At 42.9% G+C, this 22,781-nt stretch overlaps 1 protein-coding gene across 5 annotated transcripts; it reads left to right on the plus strand.

Annotated features, from left to right (window-relative positions):
• The first annotated feature begins 443 nt into the window (after nucleotides 1-443).
• Nucleotides 444-22,781, plus strand: OTUD3 (OTU deubiquitinase 3). 5 transcript variants are annotated; one of them, XM_036350962.1, is made up of 8 exons: nucleotides 446-798; nucleotides 7,520-7,668; nucleotides 11,600-11,712; nucleotides 15,572-15,694; nucleotides 18,466-18,597; nucleotides 19,079-19,175; nucleotides 20,505-20,689; nucleotides 21,607-21,924. In XM_036350962.1, the coding sequence occupies exons 1-8, from the start codon at nucleotides 587-589 to the stop codon at nucleotides 21,775-21,777; spliced, it is 1,182 nt and encodes a 393-aa protein (XP_036206855.1). In that variant the 5' UTR covers nucleotides 446-586; the 3' UTR covers nucleotides 21,778-21,924. The 5 variants fall into 5 exon arrangements, with proteins under 5 accessions (XP_036206860.1, XP_036206856.1, XP_036206858.1 ...); XM_036350964.1 differs by having other exon boundaries at nucleotides 18,466-18,552; XM_036350963.1 differs by lacking the exon at nucleotides 20,505-20,689 and having other exon boundaries at nucleotides 445-798; nucleotides 21,607-22,781.

The following is a 22,781-nucleotide window of genomic DNA, read 5'->3' on the forward strand; positions in this document are numbered from 1 at the left end:
CCCTTGAATTATGAGGGACAGTAGAGTCGAGAAGGGCAGGTTAAATCAACAAAGTGAATGGCTTTGGAACCAGGGGAAAGCTCTGCATCAGAGCTGTGTGAGCTTGAACATAGTTCACCTCTCAGTTTCCTGTAATTTGGGACAGTTAAACAAGAATGAGTCATGTGAAAACGCCTACCCCAACTGCAGGCTCACAGCTAGAATTAAAAGTGTTCGTGTCTATTCTTTCCTCACTTTTGCCGCTAGTCTCACCTCTCACTCTCCCTTCATCTACCCTTCCTCTCGACTTTTTCATTTGTTCTCTGGACTCACTGGCTCCTCACTTGGAAGACCATCCGCCGCTAGGGGGAAGCGCGGAGCAAACAAGGATGGGCGCCTCTCTAGCCCAACCGGGGGAGCGCTCTATGGCGCCGACCCTCCACCTGCGCGAAGGGGGCGGGGCCCTGCCACGTGACCTGGATGCCCGGTGTCGGCGCAGACGCGGCGGCCGCGTCGTCCGCTCCGCGTCCCTTTCCGTGCACCGGAGCTGCCGCCCCGCGGTCCTGCGGCTGTTCCTCCCGCCGCTGCGGGCCGCGGGGCCGAGGCCATGTCCCGAAAGCAGGCGGCCAAGAGCCGGCCGGGCAGCGGCAGCCGGAAAGCCGAGGCCGAGCGCAAGCGGGACGAGCGGGCGGCGCGCCGGGCCCTGGCCAAGGAGCGGCGGAACCGGCCGGAGTCCGGCGGCGGCGAGGAGGAGTTCGTGAGCTTCGCCAACCAGCTGCAGGCCCTGGGGCTGAAGCTGCGGGAGGTGCCGGGGGACGGGTGAGGCGGGCCCGGGAGCGCGGGAGGCGGCGCCGGGGGGCGCCCCGGGCTTGGCGACCGTCGCCCGCTCTCGTCCACCCACTCATTCGGGCGGCCCGGGCGCCGGCCGCTCCCCGGGGCAGGGGGTCCCGCGGCGGGCGAGGCGGCGAGGCCGCTCCCCGGAGACCTCCGGTACCACCCCCACCCCCCGCTCGTGGCGGAGGCCGTGGGGAGGCTGGCAGGCGGTCCAGATCGAATACCGGGGCAGGTCTCCTGTCGGTCGGTGCCCGGGAAGGCCTCTGAAAGGTGACATTTCAGCTGGTTCCTGCAGGGATGGGAGCGAGCAGCCGCCTGGAGAGCGGGCTCACCGACGGTCGGACGCGTGGAGGCGTGGTCCCTGGGTGCAGCGCTTTGAGTCCTCACCTCCCCCGTTTGGGAAAGGAGTTCTGTGAGCGCCCGTTGTCGCCGAAGCCAACTTCTCTAATTCTCCCATGGGCTTCAGTTTCTTCCCTGCAAGCCAAGCTTCCTTGGGGATCGGACTGGAGTCTAGGTCCAGCCTTTTTAGGGGACGCGGGGTAAATAAATGGGTAGGAGGGGAGAAAGGAAGGAAACAGGGCTCCGGAAGGGGGTGTGGAAGCAGGAGCATGGAGGGGAGAAGGAAAGGGGAGGCAGGGAGAGGGGCGGAGAGCGGTTATAGTGGATCCTGTTGATGAACTGGCTCCGATGCCCTTTCCCGTGTTTCCTAGTGTTCTCAGTGCTTCAGGCTAATAGGGTTTCGTTTGATTACATTGTATTCACCACCACCTAGCGCAGTGCCCAGGACACAGAGGCATTCAGTGCATTTTTGGTGAACGAATGAATGAATAATAGCAGTAGCGAGGGAGGCCAGCGAGACCCTCAGCGGCGCCTCTCAAAGGGGCATTTCCTTAGTGGAGTCACTACAGCTAAGGACTTGCTTTGCTGGGTCTTGCTTTTCACCTAGTGTCCTAGTACCTTGATTTTGGTCAGATATGAAGTTTTTTTTTTTTAATTTTTATGTATTTATTTATTTATTTTTAACAATTCAGGGCCTTACTTATTTTAATCAAACTCACAAGCAAAAAGGCACTGCTATCTACAGCCAAGTACCAGTTGAATACAGGGGGATTGGGGTGGGGCTACTCCTTGCAAAGGATTGGCTTGCTTGTGTTTGCTCTGCTGGGCATGGTATTCTCAATGTTAGGGTGCCAAGGAAACGGAAGTACTCAACAGAAGGTTGCTTAGAAATCACGCCACAGGGAGTTGTAAAGTCTTGAAGGAGTTTCCTGTTGCTATGGGAAACTTTGGGGGTGCTATCTCCCCCTCACCACCAGCCACCAGAGAGAGCATACTTCAGTTAGTTCAGCAAACATCGGTTAAGCAAGGAGCTGGGAATACATTGATGACTGAGATACTTAAGGAGCTCATAGCCTCGGAAGAGAGAAACATAATAGCGGGTCTCCAACATTTTGGCCTTGGGACCTTTACACTCTTAAAAATGACCGGGGACTCCAGAGAGCTTTTGTTGGTGTGGGTTACAGCTAGCAATATTTACTATATGTGAAAGTAAAAGAAAATTTTTAAACCAAGAATACACAAACATTCCATTGGCCGTCAGAGTGATAACCTCATTTATCAGACAGCCTCTGGAAAACTCCACTGTACACTTGGGAGAGACCGAGAGTGAAAAAGATAAATAACATCTTGGTTTTGAACTCACAGAATCCCTGAAAGGGTCTCAGAGGCACTTTTCCCCACACCCTTAAACTGGGCCACACTATGAGAATGGATTATGTAAATAATTAAGATAAAGTTGATTGTATTCTTAATAGTGATGGATTATCGTGGCACTGTTGAGAAGGAAGCGGCTAACACTCCCTGAAGTGGTCAGGGAGGCTTCATTCAGAAATTCCCATTGAAACCTGTGCTCTGCTAGATGCCTCTCAGAGGAGGTCACGTACAGACCGGTCATGAAGGATCAATAGGAATACGCCAAGAGAACTTTCCAGGCTGAGGAGTAACAACTGTAAAGGCACCAGCGATCGACAAGTTGTTTAGGATGACAGGAGTGTAGGATACAAGGGTAGAAGTCAGGGCCAGTGAGGTGCAGAGGCCAGAGGCCAACTTGACTGGAATGCTTGTTTTCACCTCCAAGGTCTTTATTCTTTGGACAGTGTTAGGGAAAACGATAATTCCTCTTCTGTGGGCTCCACGCGGCTAACAGATTCTTCCCGTGGGTACATGAGGTGGACTCCCCTCATTAGAATTGTACTTTTGGGGATGTGATAGGTTTTATCCATCCCTACAGTGGATGGTGTTTCCTTTGTATGTGACGGGCTGGCAGGTATCAGCATATTCTTTTACTAACATTTATTGAGTACTCTTTGGTGAAATATAATAAAGTTTTGGTAACATAAGAAATGCTTGACAGTCTTCACTCTTCTGTCTTTCCATTCCGGTCTGATGACAACATTGAGTAGCCTGAGAGAGCATCTTGCTCTGCAGGCATGTTCATTGTTGATGGTGTGGTATCGTGGCACTCTGGAACCTCCGGTCCTTGGGGATAAATTAGCTGGTATCCTCCGAGTCTAATGTTTCCGTTAGTTTAGTCAGTTTAGCAGAGATTAATTAGGGAGCTATTTACGGGGTTTTGTAATGCATCATGGGCCACCTTCAGATTTGTTATGTTGTTTGAAGGTGGACCCACATAAATTGGATTCAATTTCAAAACAAAAGAGACATTTTAACTTGGATGTTGTCCTGAAAAACATCATTGGCTATAGGGTGAAAAGAACCTCTAATTGGATTAGGCAGTACAAACAACATTAGCATCTCTCTGAGCTCTATCCAGTTACATCTTACTAAATGTAGCATAAATTACATAACTAATTAGTAGTGTTCTAAAATTAAAACATTGAAGAATCACTAATTTAAGCCATTTATCTCTGTCCCAAAACAAGTTGTTTTATTTTTTATTTTGTTTTTAGCACTGTAGGATCTTGGTGATGGAAGGGCATTTACACGCCATCTTGCCTGTCTATTAGTTACCTGCATCGCCAGTGCAGCAGCCTCAGCTTTTGTTGTGGGCACAGTGGTTGTCAGCCCTGGTGGCACAATAGAATCACCTGGGGAACTTTGGAAAAAATAAGTGTCTGGGCTCTCCCCTAGATCAGCAACACCAGAATCGCGGGCAGTGCAGCCTGGTTACTGACGATTTTTGAAAAGGTCCACAGGTGATTCTTGCGTGCAGTCATAATTAAAAGCCAATTATTGATAAGAGTCTAGATCAGGGGTGGGCAAACTTTTTGACTCGAGGGCCACAATGGGTTCTTAAACTGGACCGGAGGGCCGGAACAAAAGCATGGATGGAGTGTCTGTGTGAACTAATATAAATTCAAAGTAAACATCATTACATAAAAGGGTACGGTCTTTTTTTTCAATAGTTTTATTCATTTCAAACAGGCCGGGTAGTTTGCCCACTGCTGGTCTAGATTCTAGACCAGCCTTCTTTTGCCTAAACATTAGTCATTGTGTATGTTCTTCTTCTTAGGCATTTTAAAACCACATCATTTTACCTGAACATGTCTCTTAAAATGGAGTAACTAGAATGGTACCCAATATTCTAGCTGATCTCAAAGAATGGAATCTGTCCCCCTCCTTTTTCTGCACATGGGCTAGTATTACTGCAGCCTAGGAGCCCATTAATTTTTTTGATGTCTGTCTTACAAGAGTGGCCCATGCTAAATTATCAAGCCCTTAAAACCCTTACCACTTTGTGTACTTGGTGGTTTTGTGAACTCAGATACAAGACCTTTATATATATATATATATATATATATATATACACACACACACACACACACACACACGTATATATCCCTGTAGCACAGTCGTTCTTAAGTGGGGATGATTTTGGTCCTGGGCGAACGTTTGGCAATGTCTCGAGACATTTTTGTTTGTCACAACTGGCAGGGAGGAAGGTGATGGTGGTGGTGCTACTGGTTGGTAGAGGCCAAGGATATTCCTAATAAACATTCTGCAGTTAACAGGACAGCCCCCACAGCAAAGAATTATCCCCAAATGTCAATAGTGTGGGGTTTAGAAGCCCTGCTGTGGTGTGGGGGTGAGGGCGTGGACTCAGGAAACGGTGGGATCTTCCGAGAGGTCCTTTGAGCAAGGACACTGTTCTCAGCGTGCTCTCTCTACGGGCTCCCTAAGGCAGTGATGGCGAACCTATGACACGCGTGTCAGAGGTGACATGCGAACTCATTTTTTGGTTGATTTTCTTTGTTAAATGGCATTTAAATATATAAAATAAATATCGAAAATATAAGTCTTTGTTTTACTATGGTTGCAAATATAAAAAAATTTCTATATGTGACACGGCACCAGAGTTAAGTTAGGGTTTTTCAAAATGCTGACATGCCGAGCTCAAAAGGTTCGCCATCGCTGCCCTAAGGGAACTCAGTTGCCTGTAGTGATTGTTCACATTTCCTGTGTCCTCACCTTGCAGCTGTCAGAAAAGGAAGTGATTTTCTATCTTGATTTTAAATTTTGACTGTTTTGAGTGATCTCAGGAAAGTTTGGTAAATATAGAAAAGTATATTAAAATAATATATAATTTAACATTTATTTGTAATTCTATTACCTAGGAGTAACTACAGCTGACATTTTGGTGGCTGGGTTTGAATTCTGACCCACTACATACCAGTTATGTGACCTTGAGCGGGTTACCCTAGGGCAGCGGTTCTCAACCTGTGGGTCGCGACCCCTTTGGGGGTCGAACGACCCTTTCACAGGGATCGCCTAAGACCATCGGAAAACACATATATAATTACATATTGTTTTTGTAATTAATCACTATGCTTTAGTTATGTTCAATTTGTAACAATGAAAATACATCCTGCATATCAGATATTTACATTACGATTCATAACAGTAGCAAAATTACAGTTATGAAGTAGCAACGGAAATAATTTTATGGTTGGGGGTCACCACAACATGAGGAACTGTATTAAAGGGTCGCGGCATTAGGAAGGTTGAGAACCACTGCCCTAGGGGGATAGTACCTAGCTTAGCGTTGTGAAGACTAAGCACTTTCAATACCTGTAAAGTGTTTCAGCAGTGCCTGGCACATTGTAAGAGATGTTTAATTTTCTTTGCATACATTTGTGTGTAGTGTGCAGATGAACACATTTGAGCTCATGCAATGTAGTTTTATACCTACTTTTTTGGCTTATATGGAGAACATGTGCCCATGTTACTAAAAGTACTTAGAAAGCATGTCACTTTTGTAAAACATTATGCATTTTGATATATTAAATATTAAAGAACTAAATACACAATTTTGGGCTAAGTGACACCTTTTAAGCTAGATTAAAGAATAGACCTAAAGGTTTAAGAAAAGTTTGGGAGAAAAGCTTAAAATTGAGAACGCTTTATTCATTAGCCTACTTCCCCCTCCCCCATGGTTGAACAAAGACTGCCATTGTTAGATTTCAGCAACAAGACACCTCATCTAGCATACAACTGCTGTATTCCAGTCCCTTCTAGAATCTTGCCTCAGATTGATGCAAAGCTTCTTGGTTTTCAGTTTATAGAATCTGTCATCTTTAAATATTTCCTCCTCCCCTTGCAAAAAAAATAGTATGAATCCTTACACTTTTGAAGAGATGCCTGCCTCTGTATAACTTTCTATTGAAAGTTCATTTTTCTGAATAGAAAAACAAAACCTCCTTTCTCGTATGCATTTGCGTCTGAAAGTCCTTCTGGAAGTGGTAAGCTTATATTTTGTAATTAGAGTGTCATGGGTTTTCATTTGGAAGAGGAAACAGTTTGGTGTGAAACTGGGCAACTGTTTGGCTTCAGAATTTTTTATTTCCTTAGTTTTAAGGATACCAGATTATGTTTGTTTCTGAGTATCTGGGCTCTGTGTTTGTGATATAGTTTGGAATTTTAGGAACCTTTGAGGGGTTTGAAAGTAATGATAAGTCTTAAGGTTTATTGCCAGCATTTTAATTTTAGAGACAAAACGAAGTGAAAATTGTGTTGAAAGTTTCCATTGAGCAGGACTCACAGGAGCATTGCGGCTCCCTGGGTGAGAAGTGAGCCCAGGAAGAGGGAAGTGTCATGGTGTAGTACGCCTATGCATTCATGGGCCAAGTACCTTTCATGGTTTCTCCACTGTGTTCTTTAGACTTAAACAGGATGCTGAGTTCAGTTGTTTGTGTTGGGAGTTTGACAAATGACTACCTTTTGGGGACTCTGTGTTAGGTGAATGACTAGTCCGCTGGGCAGCTATCCTGAAACTTGTTTCAGGAAAGAGGCAGTAGATACACTTTATCATTTTGGAAGAGCATATGGGAATCAGAGCCCTTGAGAAATGGCCTGTAGTGTCTGGACCCTGTCTTCAGGTGGTTAGTGTGTCACCAGCCTCACTTGTGGAAGCAGCTGAGGCCCAGGGATGTTTAATGACTTTCCTGAGTCGGCCAGCTGGTAACTAGGGAATAGAGTTCTTGTTGGTGCCTCTTATGGAGGTAATGTAGTGGACATGTGCCCTAGTGCTCTCCCTCAGTATCTGGGAAGAATCATGGAGTGTCAGATTAAGGCTTTCTCTTGTCTCTGCGTGGAGGATTTCCATGGATGGCCTGGCATGAAGCATTGTTGTTTTCCATGAACCAAATTAATTTTTAAAAGGTTGTGACCAACATTTTTGTTTTGATAGTAATTGCCTGTTCAGAGCTCTTGGTGATCAGTTGGAGGGACACTCACGAAATCATCTCCAGCACCGACAAGAGACCGTAGACTACATGATCAAGCAGCGGGAAGATTTTGAACCCTTTGTAGAAGATGACATTCCCTTTGAGAAGCATGGTAGGTTCCCCGTGGGACACTGGATCCTCCAGGAATAATACATTGGTAACTAAATCCTTCAGCATCCCCCACCCTCCCAGCCAGGGATTTGGTTACATAAACTATGGCATGTATTCAACAAATATTATTTGTCTGCTCTGTAATAGGCAACATGCTAGGCAGTTGGGATTCAATAGGTTTAGATGAGTATGCCCTTAATAACAATGATGATTGATTTTTATTGACTTGAAAAGCTGTTCATGACTTCTTATTCAATTGGTGTGGCGGGGGAAGCAGGCTGTAAAATACATTGATCCTATTTTTAAAAGGTATACACACAGAGAAGCATACTAGAAAAATTCTAGAAAGATACTAACATTTTATGATTGTTTATTCTTGGCTCCACTTATTTTTTACTCCCTTTAAACTTCTGTAAAGGGGAGATAATAATAGCACCTATTATAGGCTTTTTTGATGAAGATTGAATGATATAATTAAAATAAATTCTTAACTATTTGTCATCTGGGGATGATGGGTCTGTGCATATTTTAAAGTATCTTCTATAGATATTTCGGATTTTAAATGATCCTGTTATTACTTTTTAACCAGAAAAATTAATGAAGTCATTTTAATTTCTCACCCAAACCCCAAACACAACCTGTTTTCTTTGAGGCAAATTATTTAGTGATTTTAATTAGTTCCTTGTAGGCACAAATCTAGTGAGAAAGTACATAGGAACTTTTAAACTTTAATTTGACAATTATTTACTGAGGATGTTCTGTGCTAGGTGCTGATATATTTATGTTTTACAATAACATTTTTATCACAGAGTTCAGTCTTATCTGTCTGTTATCAGGAAAGAGAGAGAGAATATTCCCCGTGTGTTAGAGTGCTAACTCTGGGAACCATGTCAAGAAAGAACAGGGAGAGAGACTGAGAAGGGAGGTGAGCTAGGAGCTCTCTGCATTGGCCGGATGAAAGAGTAAGAGGTTCTCCAAAAGGCAGCTGCTGGGGATGATGAGCAGGGTCCAGACCAAGATACAACTGGTAGTAGAATTGACAGGACTCATTGGGGGTGGAGAGAGGAGGCAAAAGTGATTCTGAAGATTCTGTTGGGGAATGGCTAGGTAGAGGGCCATAGGAGGAAGTCATTGGGGAGGTGAGGGGGGAGCTATCAGTGATTCATTACTCAGAAGGGAAGAACTCATTCACTAGGCACAGCAACAAAACTCCCACTGAGTAGTTGATAGTATTCACTGAGTTAATGGTCCCTCTCTCTGATCACTTTTTGTTTAGCACATAGGTATACAGTTTACCAGGTGGTCAGCAGTTTACAAATTAAATGCGGGTATATGGGGCATGTTTTGTAATTTAGCTCAATAAAATGAATTGTGTCATTGGTCCAATTAAAATATTTTTGATGAAGTGAGCTTTTAGTTTGTGACTTGGAATTCCACTTTGAACATCTTGAAGTGGTTGATTTGGAGGTATGACTGGGTAAGGGACTTGTGTCCAGTGTGGTAGTCACTTTAGATGTACAATGGGCAGTTGTTTTCTTGAAATGTCACTGTGTGTTCCTGATCGCTGGTTGGTGCTTCATAAAGAATTTGAGCTTTAAAGCGAGGAGTGGCTCTGACTGCCCTGGCAGAAGTGGAAAGAAACCTAGATGTCTGCACATTATGTTTGTGTGCCAGGTGAAGTCTAGGCTTATTACATTATCCCTCGTATCATAGTGACGCGTTTTTAACGTCTGTCTACCTTGTTTCACTGAGATTCTTGAGGGCAGGGACTGTGTCTCTTCCCCAACCTGGTAATAGTAGGCACTCCTAAGATGTTTGTTGAATGAATAAATGAATGGCTCGCTTAACTTTTCAGGACATGGTTACCCTGCATCTGGCTGTATATTTTAGAATTATTCTTTTCCTTTAGACTGGCTTTGGAGAAGCAGCAACATGTTTTCTCCAATTGTACAAATATCCAGATCACAATCCTCAATATTCTTAATGCTCCTCTCCCTCCCTTCTCGTACCCAGTCATTCATTAAGTCTTGTTACATCTACCTTGATATCTTTTCTCTCACTGCTACCATCTTGTAAAATCAGGCCTCTGTGGTCATTAGCCTAGATTTCTTCAATACTTTTTTAGCTTGTCTCATTGCTACTTGACCCATTCAGTTTGGGTTTTTTTGCAGCTGGAGTAGTGACCTAAAAATAAATCTTTCCCCTATCTACAACCCATTGGCTGCTCCCCATTGACCTCAGTCAGGATAAAGGCCAAACTCTTGAGCCCTTTGCTATCTGTGATTTTCTTATTTCTCTATTCTCACCTCCCACCCTGCTGTCTTAGCATTCTAAATTTCTGCAAAACTGTATAGTCCACAGACTCATGTATCTACCCCACTCATCTCTCCTCTCTCTCCTCTGCTTGGAACATCATTTCTCTTCTGTCTCCTGTCATTTGGGAATTAGCTTAGTTGTCTAAGTCAAGAAGCTTATCTGATACACCTTACCATCCCCTCCTCACTACCAAACTGACTTATGCTCCCAGACCTGGAGTTAGCTAAGCTGAAAGGTTTTAGGGCACAGTCTTTCCCAAGACTTCCCTCACTTCTGACACCAATTAAGTTTGGGGTTTCCTGAACCGCTCTCAGGCTCAATGATTTGCTATAAGGACTCACAGAACTCACTGAAGGCCCTTATACTCACAGGTATAGTTTATTATATGGCGAGGTTATAGGTCAAAATTAGCCAAAGGGCAGAGTGGGAAGGTTCCACACACAAAGCTTTTCTTGTCCTCAGGATGCATCCTCCTCCTGGCATCCATGTGTGATAGAGTATTGTCAGCCACGAAGCTCACCTGAACTTTGGTGTCCAGAGTTTTTATTGGCATTTCATGGTGTGGGTTTGATTGATTGCCTAGCTCCCCAGTTTCCAGATCTGGCTGACATCGCATGGTCAGAGAGGCACCTCATTAACTTAAACTGTCAGGTGTGGCTGAGGAGCCCACTGTGAATAACAAAGACATTCCTATCACTTGGGAAATTTGAAGGGTTTGGAGCAGTGGTTCTCAACCTTCCTAATGCCGCAACTCTGTAATACAGTTCATGTTGTGGTAACCCCCAATTTCATTGTCACAAATTGAACATAATTAAAGCATAGTGATTAATCACAAATACAATATGTAATTATACATATGTGTTTTCCGATGGTCTTAGGCGACCCCTGTGAAAGGGTCATTTGACCCCAAAAGGGGTCGCAACCCACAGGTTGAGAACTGCTGGTTTAGAGGTTATCTCTCAGGAGCCAGGGATAAAGGTGAGACCTTTCTTTGGGCAAGGCCAGATTCTTTACCATACATCCTTTCCTATAGCAGTTATATGCTTCAGTAGTGCCTGTTTTCTTGCTTGCCCTCATTGGTTATAAACTTCTGAAGGGCAAACTGACAGGCTGTGTAATGGAGTTGCCAAAAGCCAAGATCTTGGAGTCAGGATGCCTGGTATTGTGACCTTACTCTGTGCCTCATCTCTAAGATGGTGTGCATGATAATGCCTGCCAGAGGATTGTTTTGAGGATTACTAGTAAAAGTGATAATCCATGCAGAGTAGCACAGTGCTTGACACATAATATGAATTCATTAATGCAAACTGTTATAATCACTGCTTATTGTTAAATTTCCCGGGTCTTTTATAGAGTGAGGCTTATAGGAAATATTTAGCAAATAGTTGTTGAAAGAGTAACTAAACGAATCCTTTCTTTAGAATGGTTGGTGCCCTTGTGAGTAGCACTGGGCATATGCTCGAACATCTGAGTTCCTAGACTCTGACAATGCGAATAGACTTTTTAGATGTCTACCCTTGTATCTCATTATTTGGAACTAAGTACTAAAACATATTTGCGTTTGGATTTTTCCATTATGAAGACTTCATGTTTTTCTCTCTCCTATTTCCATGCAGTGGCCAGTTTGGCAAAGCCTGGTACATTTGCTGGCAATGATGCAATTGTAGCCTTTGCAAGAAATCATCAGTTGAATGTGGTGATTCATCAACTTAATGCCCCTTTGTGGCAGGTAGGTCACCTATTCAAGAGTTAATCTGGCCCTGGCCAGTTTTGCTAAAGTGGTTAGTGGGTCAGCCCACACACTGAAAGGTCGTGGGTTCAATTCCCAGTGAAGGGCTTGTACCTGGGTTGCAGGTTCAATCCCTGGCCCCGGTTGGGGCGCATGTGGGAGGCAACCAATCTATGTGTCTCTCTCACATCAATGTTTTTTTCTCTTTCTCTTTGTCCTCCTCCCTCCCTCTCTTCTTCTTTCTCTAAAACTCAATGGAAAAAATATACTTGGGTGAGGATTAACAAAAACAAAACAAGAGTTTATCTGAAGCTCTTCATTATAACTTAGCTTTTAGGATGTCCTAAGACGATGAGGCATGACCTGTGCTATTGAACAGGGTAACTTGGAATGTGAGCCTAACCAAAGACCAGAAGCGTTTGGTGGCTTGGGAGTACCCTGTGCCAAGTTCACATGGAGTCTGGAGTATAATTCAGAAACCTTTAAATGCCAGAAACATTATTCAGCAGTCAGTTAACTGGGTAGTTTGGGGCAGAGAGCCTAATGTGGAAATACTGTCTATAATTCTGTAAAATATCCAAGCGAGGTTTTAAAAGACTAGTACATACAAATTTAGTTTTGAAGTATGCCTAGTCACTCAGGTATGTTTGTGTTTTTTAGGTGGAGGGACCCAGAGACCAAATTTACTGTACCAACCATTGCTAAAAAGGATGTTCAGAACAACAAAATTTATTTCATGGCCTAGGACAGTGGTCGGCAAACTGCGGCTCGCGAGCCACATGCGGCTCTTTGACCCCTTGAGTGTGGCCACGAAGTTTCAATTGCACTATATGTGTGCGCCCACACGTGGTATTTTGTGGAAGAGCCACACTCAAGGGGCCGCAGTTTGCCGACCACTGGCCTAGGATGTCAAGCTCCATTTCTCTCTGGTCTGCTCAGCTGTGTCTTTGGTCCCAGTGGTTTTCTACAGCAGATGAGATCGCACAGTAAATGTTCAGTTTGTGCTGTAGGGTGGCACTGAGTGAACTAGCTGTCCATTCAACTCTCTTTACCTTTGGCATCCTAAATTAGCCTGGCTCCCAATCCATCAGACCACACATTTTGTTTGGGGTCAGAGGTTGAGGAGAAAGTACGTACAGGCCACCCCCTGCTCTTCCTCCTTTCGTTCGGAGTGCTTTCTGTGCTTCGTAGCTCTCCTCCTGCAGACTGGGTGTGTGACTCCTATCAGTCCTCCCTCTCCATTGCCCTCTGGGTCTAACTTCTTTTTTTAATTAGGTAAAACATACTAAATGTAGAAAAATTTGAAAATTCAGGAAAACTAACAAAGGCAAATAAAAATCAGCCAGAGTAACATTCCCTAGAGATGATTACTGTTAACATTTTAGTGTGTATCCCTGTCATTCACATATACTCTTAGCTATAAAAATATTCATATGGAAAGATATGTATCACAGTGTTTTATACACCTTTTAAACATATCTACACACATACAGACATGTCTATGTACACATACACTTATGTATCTCTATATATTATTATAAAGGCAACTGTGGCCTTTTTTCTCACTTTTTCATAGACCACCAGCATATATTTTCCTGTTTAAGTTGTTTATTCATAGTCTTTGCTCATTAAAAATAAAGTGGAGTTTATAGAGATATAACTTACATAGAGCAAAATTAACCATTCTTAGGCATACTTTTTTTTTTTTTTTTTTACAAAATAGTCATGTAACCATCACCACTGACAACACATAGAATAATTCCATTACCCCCAAAAGTTTCCTCATGCCCTTTTGAGTCACTAGTCCCCTCCCCATGTCCCCAACCCCAGTAACCATTAATCTGATTGGTCTCTTACAGTTTTGCTTTTCCAGAATGTTATCTAAATGGCTGTATATAGCCTTTGTGTCTGGCATAATGTCCTTTTAATAAAATTAAAGCAAAATAAATGAGATATTACATGGGTTGGTGAGGGATTTTACTGGGAGGGAAATGATGTGTGTGTGTGTCCTTTGGGGCAGTGTTGTCGGATGTACTGACACCAGGGAGAGATATGTTTTTAGTGAGGTGTTCTCTGAGGATGGTCTGTGAGCCAAGCGTTACCTTCTTCATTGTCCCAGTGTTTTGTCATTAAATTATTACTGTTCAGCAGAAGTCATCAAAATAATTTGAATATACAGCATAGTGACCCACTCTTGCAGGAAAGTTCTCTGTGCCAACTCAGTAACCATAGCCTGCTTTTTCTCCATTGATAACTTTATATTAGTTTCTTAATTATTTAAGTCGTGGAAGATAATTCTTCAGAGTTAGAATGTTTAAAAATACATTTCTGTAGAGTTATCTTTCATGGATTGCTAAACATTGAAAGTATATGTTTTTAAAATAAATGTATTTGTTGTATAATGGAACTATCCACTGGCTCTCTCCCCTGCCCCCCCATATCCCATCACCCCAATGAAATTTAAGAGTTGAAATTGTTTTGATTGCTACTGTCATGGGTAAGAACTCTTGCATTGAAATGGGTAGGCTCATACAACAGTGGAGATATGAACCCTACATTTCTTTCCTGGTTACAAATGGAATCTATGCTTCTGTGAACAGTATAGATAGGTGTGATGTAGAAAGTGAAAGTCTTCTGTAATCTCCCTACTCATGAAAATTGCAGTCAACTATTTGGTGACCATTCTTCCTATTTTTTTTTCCTATTCATAATGCGTATGTAGTAGTATTACTTAAATATGTAAGTACTTTAGGGATTATGTCATTCAGATATCCTAATATCGAGTTTCCTTTCCCAGTACTCTCCCTGGGAGATAAATGATGCTGTCTCTATTTTGTACATGTGAAAAGCAGACCGTCTGTACTTTGAGACCTAAATGGTTTACCTGGAGAAAACTTCACGGTTCTAGCTTCTGGTCGCTTGTGGTTCCTGGTTGTTTCATGGTTCTTGCTGTGCTGTTAGACCACAGCTAGTGTTAAAATGAGCAGTAGTGCCTGACTTTCAGGAAAAAACAAGAAGGAAGTGCTAACATTTTAGAGTTTTAACAAAGAGGTAGTTGCTGCTTTCTAAACAACAGATTCAGAATCACTTTAGAGTTTCTGTCAGGGGGAGTGTTTGGTGGGTACACCCAGGCTGAACCTTATGACATGACTCTGGGGAGTACTGTTCTTGCTGGGGAGTGGCCCAGGGGTGCTGTTCACATAGAATATCTTGTGAGTAGTGCCTCCAGGGCTGTACAAGGAAGTAGTACCACTTGACTTTAAATAATACTGTTTTGAACTTGATGTAAGTGGGAGATTTGAGTTGTTTGTGTTTCTCAGCATGTGGAAAATGCTATTTTTGTTGGAACGACAGGGGCACGTTTATTGTGAAGTAATGAAGCATAAGTGGAAGGCCCCTCATTGTTATGGCCTCCTTTCTAGGTCCTGGGAAGGGCTGTGGCATTTCTCTATTTGTAATCTTGTTTGTTTTTTCTCAAAGAGGGCCTCCAAATTGTTTGCACTTTAAGCCCAGCAAATTTGCTGTGCCCGTAGGCCTTCTCTCTTGCAAGGGGCCTGTGCACCTGGAGAGGTACTGATGCCCTGAAACTTTAGCCAGTTTAACTTCACTGTGAGTCTTCCCTGGTTGTTGAATGTGTGTTTCCATGTGGATTTATTTCCATATAGTTCCATACTAAGCACATTGAAGCATGCATGCATGGGCGGGAGAAAGATAAGTCAGAAGTGGCTCTGGGCATACCCAGTCTTATTCCCAAGTCATTTCACATCGAGCCTGTAGACTGGGCTTCCTAGGTAGCATTTCTCTCCATGAGTTGACACCGACCAAATCCTCACTGGCATCTCCTTTCTTTTGCTTCCAGATTCGCGGTACAGATAAAAGCAGCGTGCGGGAGTTACACATCGCATATCGATACGGCGAACACTATGACAGCGTTCGGAGGATCAATGACAACTCGGAAGCTCCTGCTCATCTCCAGACTGATGTGAGTGAGGCCTCCGGGTTCTGTATTCTCAGCTCAGAAGGAACCAGGTTGAGGGCCGGGTGCCTGGAGCTAAAAACCAGTGATGTTTTTATGGAAAATTGCCTTTAAGAATCTGTGTGGGTTTGATTTGTTTTTACTTTTTTAGCTCAGGTGAGAGTGACAGATAAAATTACTTGCCATTTTTTTTGCTTTCCCTATTAGCTGATAGTTCTGATTCCATGGATAGAATTTATATAAAAATTTTAAATTACTTTTAGTTTTAAAATTAATCCATGCTTCTGGACCTGGAGATGATTATGCTAAGCGAAATAAGCCAGTTGGAGAAAGACAAGTATCACATGATCTCACTTATATGTGGAATCTAATGAACAAAATAAACTGACAGACAAAATAGGTCCACAGGCGTGGATACATGAACAGAACGACAGATCTCAGGGGTGGAGGCGTGGGGGTGGGGGGGGCCGGACCGGAAGATATTAACACTACTCTGCTATGAATATTATGTATAAAGTTGTTTGAGTGCCTGTTTTTAATCTTTTGGGTTTATACTAGGAGTGGACTCGCTGGTCATAAGATAGATAATTCTGTGTTAACTCTGTGAGGAACTGCCACCTGTTTTCCACAGTGGCTGCACTAGTTTACATTCCCTCTAGCACTGTTCTGAGGGTTCCGCTTTTTGCACATCTCCACCAACACTTACTTTTTTCTTTCTTTTAAAATTACGGCCATCCTGCAGGTGTGAAGCGGTACCTGTGGTTTGGATTTGCATTTCCTTAATGGCTAATGATGTTGAGCATCTTTCCATGTGCTTCTTGACCATTTGTATCTTTGGAGAAGTGCCTAGTCAAGTCCTTTGCCCATATTGTAATTGGGTTATTTGTACTTTCGTTGTTGTTGAGTTGTAAGAGTTCTTTATATATTCTGGATATTAGATTCTTATAAAATATATGATTTGTCAGAATTCTTTTTGTTTGTAGTAGTTTTTCTTTTAAATATAGAATTATCATCTGCCAATAGTGATAACTTTTATTCTTCCTTTTTAACACATTGTATGCGGGAAACGTGTTTACACGTTTTACGTATTTATACGTTCTACCAGTGTAGTAGAGCGCGGGACACGTATTAATACGTTTTTTATAGACTAGCGGTAGAATGCGGGTAACGTATAAATACGTAAACTAAAGTTATCGTAATTTTACTGAACGTGGCCATTTGCGCAAAAAATTAGCAAAAATGGCCCGCGCCACCTGTTAGCGCGTGATAAAAACTACCCGCAAACAATGTGTTAATTTGATACTTCTAATTTTTTTTTTTTTTTTTTTGGCTAATTGCATTGACTAATGCCTCCCGTACATTGTTAAATAATAATGGTAGTGGTGTGTTCCTTACTTTAGTGGGCATGAGGCATCATTCTGTCGATTTACCGTGGTTATTTAGCCACACCCACACCATGAACCTGTTAGCTTGTTGTCAGTTATTCACCACTGTTTGGCAATTTGATGAGCACTTTTATGTAAGTCCTTTCTGTGCTTGACATTAGTTCTTTGGATAAATTTCAAAGACTCCTGATACACATTGCCAAATTGTTAGAATATGCTTTTATAATGAGTTGCTTTTTATTAGCACTCTATCCGGCACTTACACTTTCACATGCAGAAAATAGAAAGGTCCTTGCTCTTTTCTTGTCTCCTGCATTAATAGCAAGCAGAAGGAGCAGGGACTGAGCAGCTGAGAGGGATGCTTTTGGCTCTTCTGGTTTAGGCATAGGCTGCAAAGGCTGCATGGATCCTAGGGGACTGCTCTTTGTGGTGTTAGAGTTTGGATTGACAGGTTCCTGTGAGTGTGGTGGTGTACACGTGAGGTTGGATGAGCCATGCCACTGTGACTGTCCAGCTGGGACAGGAATTCAGAGCTTGCTTGATTCAGGAATTCACAAAGGGCCTAGGGAGCCAGCTGAGAGGCGTATGCCTGTTTCTTCGAGACGCGCTGTCCTGCTGCAGGTGCTGGGGCAGAGGATCACTTCTGTTGCTAGGCTCATGCCTCTGGAAATCAGCAGCCATGGCCAAAACGTAGGCATCTGGAAACTGAAGGAGTGCTAATGCCATTCTTACTGAACACTTCCTACCGCATCATGGGCCGTTCTCTCTAATACTTCTATTGTAGACTGGCTGAACTATCTGCCGGGGTTCTTGATCCAGCATCTAGAAGGGTTCAGCAATCTGGAGAAGGGCTGTGTGTAACTTAATAGAGTCCAAAGACAGTATAATTTTGAAAGGCATTTGGGGGTCAGAGGAGCTTAGCTAAAAGGAGCTAAATTCTCCTCGTCTCAGGACCCCTTGCTTTTTATTAACACAATTTGTCCTAAGGCAAGGTAGAGATATACACATCAAAGGGTAGAGTTTCCGTATACACAGTCCATTGTCAGATTATCAGGTTTTGGTGAAACTGCCTTCAGCTGTTCAGGTGTTTGGCCAGCAGGGGGCAGTAACATGTAGATTGAGATGCCCTTAGCTGTCTGGCAGCAAACAATCATCCTTTTCAGGTTTGGGGAAATGCCCTTCAGCCATTAGAGATGCAGCCCTGCTGTCTAGAATTGGCTTCCGGCACTATCTGGATGAAATTTAGCCTAATCATAGCTTTTAAGATTGTTTCTGGAATTTCCCCCCTATATATGTGAATGTTTTTGATATTAGAGTGTTTTCCTATGTTGAAGATTCTGAACATAGTTTGCAAGAGTTGCATGGTGATAACTCTGAATATTCCTTTTATAGTTTCAGATGCTTCATCAAGATGAATCAAATAAAAGAGAAAAGGTCAAGACAAAGGGAGTCGACTTTGAAGATGACCTGCGAGATGAGGTGGAAGATGCAGTTCAGAAAGTTTGCAATGCGACTGGCTGTTCAGTTAGTATTTCTGTCACGCAGTGGCCCTGGTTTATAAGCAAGCGTTGCTGTGTCTAGTTCCCCTGCTAGTTTTGTAGCACCATTAGCATGCCAACACCTGATGGGCCAAAACAGGTCCATATGCTATTTGTAGTTTGATGAGGTGGTGTGATATGACTTAATGAGAGCTGTTCATTCATTTCTCTCCTGTTTGCTAGACTTTACCCAATACTGCTCAAAATCCTAAGGAAGTATGTGGATTTATTTTTTTCTGATTCATGTTTGTACAAGTAAAAGCATTTTAAAAGGGAATTAATTTATATTAATTGGTTTTTCACATGACCAACATTATTGAAAATTGACATTTTCTAAATGGAAAAGGTCTTGAAACCTTGTCTTAATCCTCATTATTACATTATTTTGTTTACCAAGTTATTGAAATAGTGAGAGAGGGAGGAAAGTGTTCCTAGAGTCTTGAAGTGTTTCTTTGTTTCTTGGATAGGATTTTAATTTGATAGTCCAGAACCTGGAAGCTGAAAATTATAATATTGAATCTGCAATAATTGCCATGCTTCAGATGAACCAGGGGAAAAGAAATAGTAAGTCCATGATTGATATTTATAAGCTTTCAAAATGATTGTATTGGTGATTTTTGATCATTATTGGTGATTTCTCAAATATTGATGTTGAATCAAGTCACAGGTAGTAATTATTCTGTCCTTTCCCTCACTCATTCAGCACTTTACTAGGTTCTTGTCCTGCATCTGGGAGAGTGTAGTTTGGGGTGGGGATGGGGATGAAGGTGGTGGAGACTGCTAGGGGAATGCGTGAAAAGGCCACCTAACCCAGTTTTGGAGGGATGGTGGGATGGAGAGTGTCAGGGAAGACTTTATCCTTTTAGAAATAAGATTCCTTCATAAAATCAAACTGATAATTAAAATTGAACGGAGAGAAAAATACCTTATTTTTCTAATGGAAATATTTAGATTGCTAACATCTGCCAACTGGTGCTAATTCAGAATTATTTTCACTTGAACTGAGTTCAATTTTGTGACACAGAGGAAAGCAAAAAGATGTGATGTCTTAACTGTTTTCTCAAATCATTTATTGAAAATAATTTCCAGCCCGGCCGGTGTGGCTCAGTGGTTTAGCATCGACCTATGAATAGGAGCTCACAGTTTGATTCCCAGTCAGGGCACATACCCGGGTTGTGGGCTCGATCCCAGTGTGGGGCGTGCAGGAGGCAGCCGATTAATGATTCTCTCTCATCGCTGATGTTTCTATCTCTTTCTCTCTCTCCCTTACTCCCAAATCAATAAAAACATATTTAATAAAATGATTTCAAGACTTATTATGTGCCAGATACTGTTCCTGGCATAGTTTTCTATGTGATGGGGCATTTTATTACCCACTTTATATATATGCTGTGCCTTTTAAGAAAGCAATAGATAACTTGGTCTTTGTGACTTTAAAACAGCACTGTTCAGTGTCTGTGCTGTCTAGTATGTTGTGTATTTGACATGTGGCTGAGACTGAAGAATTAAATTTTAAATTTAACTTAAATGGTCACATGTAGCTAGTGGCTCCTCTACTGTATGGCACATCTTTAGAGCCTGTTTTATTTTTGGCTGCAAATGAAAAATTTCCCCCTAAACATTTATATTAAGAAGTGGTTTGTCTAATGAAACAAAACAGTCTGCTGGTCGGAAGCTGATGGCAAGGTTGGCCAGCAGGTTACTGTTAAACTTACCTTCCAAATTTTACCAATATTTTCCCTTGTGTTCCCTGCTGTATTGACTTGATATTAGGAAACTTGCTCTCCATATGACAGTGAACGAGGGACCCAGGTGCTTTTGGAGTCATTTAACAAGAATCGAGTTGTGTAACTCTTGGGTTCTCAGTTTTAATAAAATGTCTTTCTTTGGAAGATGCAGAGGAGAACCTCGAGTCCAGTGGCCGAGTGCTGAAGCAGAGTGGTCCTTTATGGGAGGAGGGTGGCAGTGGCTCCAGAATCTTTGGAAATCAGGGCTTAAATGAAGGCAGGACTGAAAACACTAAGGCGCAGGCCAGCCCTAGTGAAGAAAACAAAGCAAATAAAAACCACCTCCCAAAGGTATGGAAGAGGGTTGCCAGGGCAAAGGGTGGGCTGCTGTAATTTGGTGGCAGTGGTGGGAACGTGGAGCTCATTTTAGCGTGTCATTTTCTTTCAATTTATAAAGTAGTAATTGTAGGAACTATGGGGAGTGCATAAAGGAGTAGCAGGAAACGAAATGAAGATCTCGTTTGTCCTGTTTAGTGTACGCAGTGATGATGAAGGAAGTGCATGCTGGAATTGTACTCTGGGGATACATCCAGCCCTTCCCACCTAACGCCACTGTGTGGATGGCTGCTTTCCACGGGAATTCACGCTATCACATCCCATTTTTATGAATACCATCACCTGCAGTGAACACTTGCATAGTTTATTTGTATGAATCTGTATTTTGCATTGCTTTCTTGGCTAGAGTCCCAGAAGAGGGCTTGACAGGTTAGGGGGCATGGATATTTGAAAATTTTAAAGGCTTCTTGGTAAATGGTCAAGAAGTTGTACATCTTCCTCCCTCCATGCCCACAGGTAATATATGACACCATTTTCAGGACTTTCACCAGAAGTTCTGAGCTCAGAATGCAGCATGAGGTAAAAAGCTACAGGCAGAGGCAAAAATGCGGAGTGAGTTAGGATCACCTGAGCGTTAAACTGCAGAGGAAGGTGACCGGTGGCCTGTTTGCGGGTTGTCTTTTGTTGGACCAGGGTTCATGTTTTTTAGGTCATTTTGAATTGGTTTATGAGGAGCATGGGATTGATTGTGTTTGCTAGCTCAGCAAGGGGCTATACATTGAAATGGAGATTTGAGCAGTAATGGAAACCACATCCTGTTTGGTCTGGTAGGTGGGTTTTCTCTGTTCTGTCTTGTTGAAAGGCGGCTGTGCTCTTTGCCTGTCAGCCCCTCACCTCCTTCCGCAGACCTCACCCAGCACCTTCTCTTTCAGGTCACAAACAAGCAGCGCCGAGAGCAGCAGCGCCTAGAGAAGAAGAAGCGGCAGGAGGAGCGGCACCGGCTGAAAGCCCTGGAGAGCAGGAGCAGCCACAGGGACAGGAGCGAAGCGGAGGCCAGCGAGCAGGTCACCTTGGTGAAGACCTTCGCTGCTCTCAACATCTGACACCACTGCCTGCGGGAGTCGTAAGAAGCGAGTGGAAGTGGTGTGCTGTGCCCCGGCTTCCCAGGAGGCGGGCCTTAGGACCATGCACAGAACCCACCCAGGGGCGCACCCTCGGAGTTAGTGTCTTCAGGCCGCCTCTTTTTCTGTCAACGTTTTGTTAGTGATGTGTTTTATTTTATGAAAGTTCAGTGAAGCCACTCATGTTCTGTGATTAAAAGGTTGAGTTTTAGGGTGGAGAGTAGATCAGGGAAAACCTTTTAGGTATGGTTTGATTTGTCCTGAAAACAAAAGAGTTCTGTGACCCTGGGATCTTCCCTTAACCTTTGGGGTGAGTTTTACTGAAATTGTTCATGAAGTGGTTTAGATTAATTGTTAGAAATGCAGAATGACAAGTTTCCTTTGATTCTCTTTCATTTTCAAACAGATATGTTAATATACAGGATAGTTTGTAAATGATCTGCGACTCAGGAACGTGTTTAGGTTTATTTTTCTTTTAATCCAAGGTAATCAGAAAATATTTCAGGAAGTGTTCTCCCAAAGTGATGTGAGGGAGGGTGTGGCCTGCAGTCCAGCGGGGAGTAAACTGCCTCCCTCCTTCCCGACCTGATGTCATTTCAGACGGGACGCAGGTGCTGCTAGTTCCTTTACACTCAAGCCATACGATACATGCGCCTGACTGTTAATTAAGCCTGGGCTTTGCTGCAAAATCGATAGTGTTGTTGAGCTTTTGGACTTGTTTTTGGAAGATGGGAAGATAATACAGTTGTGGGATTCTGACAGTATGGAGAGTTGTAAAGGGAGAAATTGAGGGGCCCTTGAGTGTTTGCCTGGGAAGAGTCTAAAGAGTTATTTGACTTGTAGGAGAGAATGCTGGAAGAATATCTAAGGTTTTTCACCTTCACATTGTAAATAACTGTTTCCTTCCCCACTTTTCTAGACTTAGCTGCCTTCAGAAAAATAAAAGGTAACTTGGCCTGTTGCTAAGTTTTTTAGTTTTGTGAAAA

This window comes from Myotis myotis, unplaced genomic scaffold (assembly GCF_014108235.1).
Source record: "Myotis myotis isolate mMyoMyo1 unplaced genomic scaffold, mMyoMyo1.p scaffold_m19_p_2, whole genome shotgun sequence".
In the NCBI taxonomy this organism is placed as follows: domain Eukaryota; kingdom Metazoa; phylum Chordata; class Mammalia; order Chiroptera; family Vespertilionidae; genus Myotis; species Myotis myotis.